Source organism: Carcharhinus amblyrhynchos, chromosome 14, assembly GCF_965287045.1.
Source record: "Carcharhinus amblyrhynchos chromosome 14, sCarAmb.v2.hapA, whole genome shotgun sequence".
NCBI classification, from domain to species: domain Eukaryota; kingdom Metazoa; phylum Chordata; class Chondrichthyes; order Carcharhiniformes; family Carcharhinidae; genus Carcharhinus; species Carcharhinus amblyrhynchos.
Window position 1 is genome coordinate 17711264 of NC_137337.1, and position 2368 is coordinate 17713631.

General features: G+C 47.7%; 1 protein-coding gene across 1 annotated transcript; it reads left to right on the top strand.

Annotated features, from left to right (window-relative positions):
* Window positions 1-353: 353 nt before the first annotated feature.
* Window positions 354-1925, top strand: LOC145352353 (histone H4-like). The gene is made up of 2 exons (XM_080202106.1): window positions 354-396; window positions 1621-1925. Exons 1-2 carry the CDS (start codon window positions 354-356, stop codon window positions 1923-1925), a joined length of 348 nt encoding a protein of 115 aa, XP_080058232.1.
* Window positions 1926-2368: the final 443 nt, after the last annotated feature.

Genomic DNA, 2368 nt, shown 5'->3' on the forward strand with positions numbered 1-2368 from the left:
TTTCTATCTTCTGTGCCTGAGTGAAGATGGACACAAAGTACACTTGGGCCTACATTTTTGAAAAAAAAATTCATGGGATGTGGGCATCGCCCTCAAGGCCAGCAGGTATTGACCATTCCTACTTGCCCTTGTACTGAATGGTTTGCTGGGCCACTTCAGAGAGCAGTTAAAAGTCAACGGCATTGCTTTGGATCTGGAGTCACATGTAGGCCAGACCAGGTAACGACGGCAGTTTCCTCCCCTAAAGGACATTAGTGAACCAATTGGGCTTTTAGGACAATCAACCATGGTTTCTTGGTCACCACTAGGCTTTTAAGTGGTGATTTTGAGTGTGTACTCTTCTGTCTATGGGAATGGCGATATTAGCTCAAAGTCTGGAAAGCACAATTCACACTGGTGAGTTTCCAAGTTCCTATGTTCCCAGCCTCTCACCCTTGGAATGGTGTGAATCATATCATGGGACTCCAGAAAGCTCATTTTATTATGTTAGAATGTCATTCGTGAGCCCTCTCTCCAGGACTTACCCCCTCACCGGATATTCAGCGGCCACTGGTGTGACATTATACCTGTGTCATTTGCAACATGTTCACCCTCTTCTGAACCTGCCATGGGGTCTCCTGGGGTTGGGGGGTGCGTAAAGGTGAGTATAGTCCCCGGGGGAGGGAGAGGGATATGACCAGATCGTGGCCTGGCAAAACTTGCCCCTTGACACAGGTTACCAAGTTAGCATCATGCCCTTGGCGACCTGGCAGTGCCAACGCAATAGTGCTAACCTGTGCCAAGGGACTAGCCCTAGTAGAAACCACATGGGGGAGGGGGGGGTGGGATTCATTCAGGTTTTCTTGTGGTCTGGGAGCGGACCGAAGAACAAGGGATGCTGGTAATGGCTTCTGGAGAAGGGGGAGGGCAGGTGGGGGAGATGCTGCTCGGACAGTGTGGGGGAGGAGAGGAAGGGTCCAATGATCCAATGTTCGGGGGAAGGGGATGCAAGGAGGAAGGCTCAATGATTGGGAGGGGGAGCGGCCAATGATTGCAGGAAGGGGCCAATGATAGGAGGGAAGGGGCTGATGATGAGGGGGAAGATGGGGAGAGAATTTTGAACGGGGTGAGGAGCAGAACTCCTAACACCCCTGTGGTGGGCTGGGGGGATGTTTATTTCTGGAGTGATCAGGGCTCCGTTTAAAGATGGCGCCCGATCTCTGTGTAGCTAGAACATGTCAGCATGTTCAGATCACACCCCTCTGCATGACAATGTGAAGTACACCCCCTTGATTTCTTTTTCAGGTAGAGAGACTTAAGATCTGGAGAGAAAACTGATGTGTTTCTCATTGATTTTCTCACTGGAAACAACACTGCCATTTTTTTCATTCCTTTCCCCTTTTAATTCCAGATTTTTAAAAATTGAATTCAAATTTCACCATCTGCTGTGGTGGGATTTGAACCCTGGGTCTCCAGGATTACTTAATCCAGATCCCTGGATGGCGAGTCCAGTGATATTATTGACTACGTTGCTGAGAACTAAAGGAATGGGCGGTTTTAGAAAAAAAGAAAAGATCGCAGAAAGAGATTATTTTCCTGACATGGTTATACATAAATATTGATCGTTTGGTATTATGTCAGGAAGAGGGAAAGGTGGTAAAGGGCTTGGTAAAGGTGGAGCCAAGAGGCACCACAAGGTGCTCCACGACAATATTCAAGGTATTTTCAAGCCTGCCACCAAGCATCCGACTCGCCGCGGACAAGTCAAGCGTATCTCCGGCTTGATCTACGAGGAGGTCCATGGGGTGTTGAAGGTGTTTTTGGAGAATGTGATCAGGGACTCGGTGACTTACACTGAACACGCCAAGCGCAAAACGGTGACCGCCATAGATGTGGTGTACACACTAAAGCGCCAAGGGCGGACCCTGTATGGCTTTGGTGGTTGAGGATAGTGTAAAGGGGAACAGAGACTCAAAGTGGGAAATTGGATGGGGCCAGAGGCACATCTAATAGGCAGGGACAAAGTCAGTCCCTGCCAATACTTACAACAGCAGAGCAGGAAAAAGCAGCAGAGCCCTCAGCTCTTGGGAAGAAATGACCTTGCATACCTTTCAAGCCACTATGTGTTGAAAGGGTGGAATTTGAATCAGTGCTTGGGGCAGGGTGTGCTTTTAAGTATGAAACTGATAAATCCTCTATTTATTCTGCCTTGGTGAACCTACATGCCACTAATAATTTTCTACATCGTGCTGTTTAATGTTTGGACATTAAACAGCAATTACAAGAGGACAGCTGGAAGTTACTCTGCATTATTGGAGTCATAAATATTCAGAAGATCTGGAAGGGTTAGAAATGTGGAGCAATATTTTGGGCTGGCTATTTTACTCCA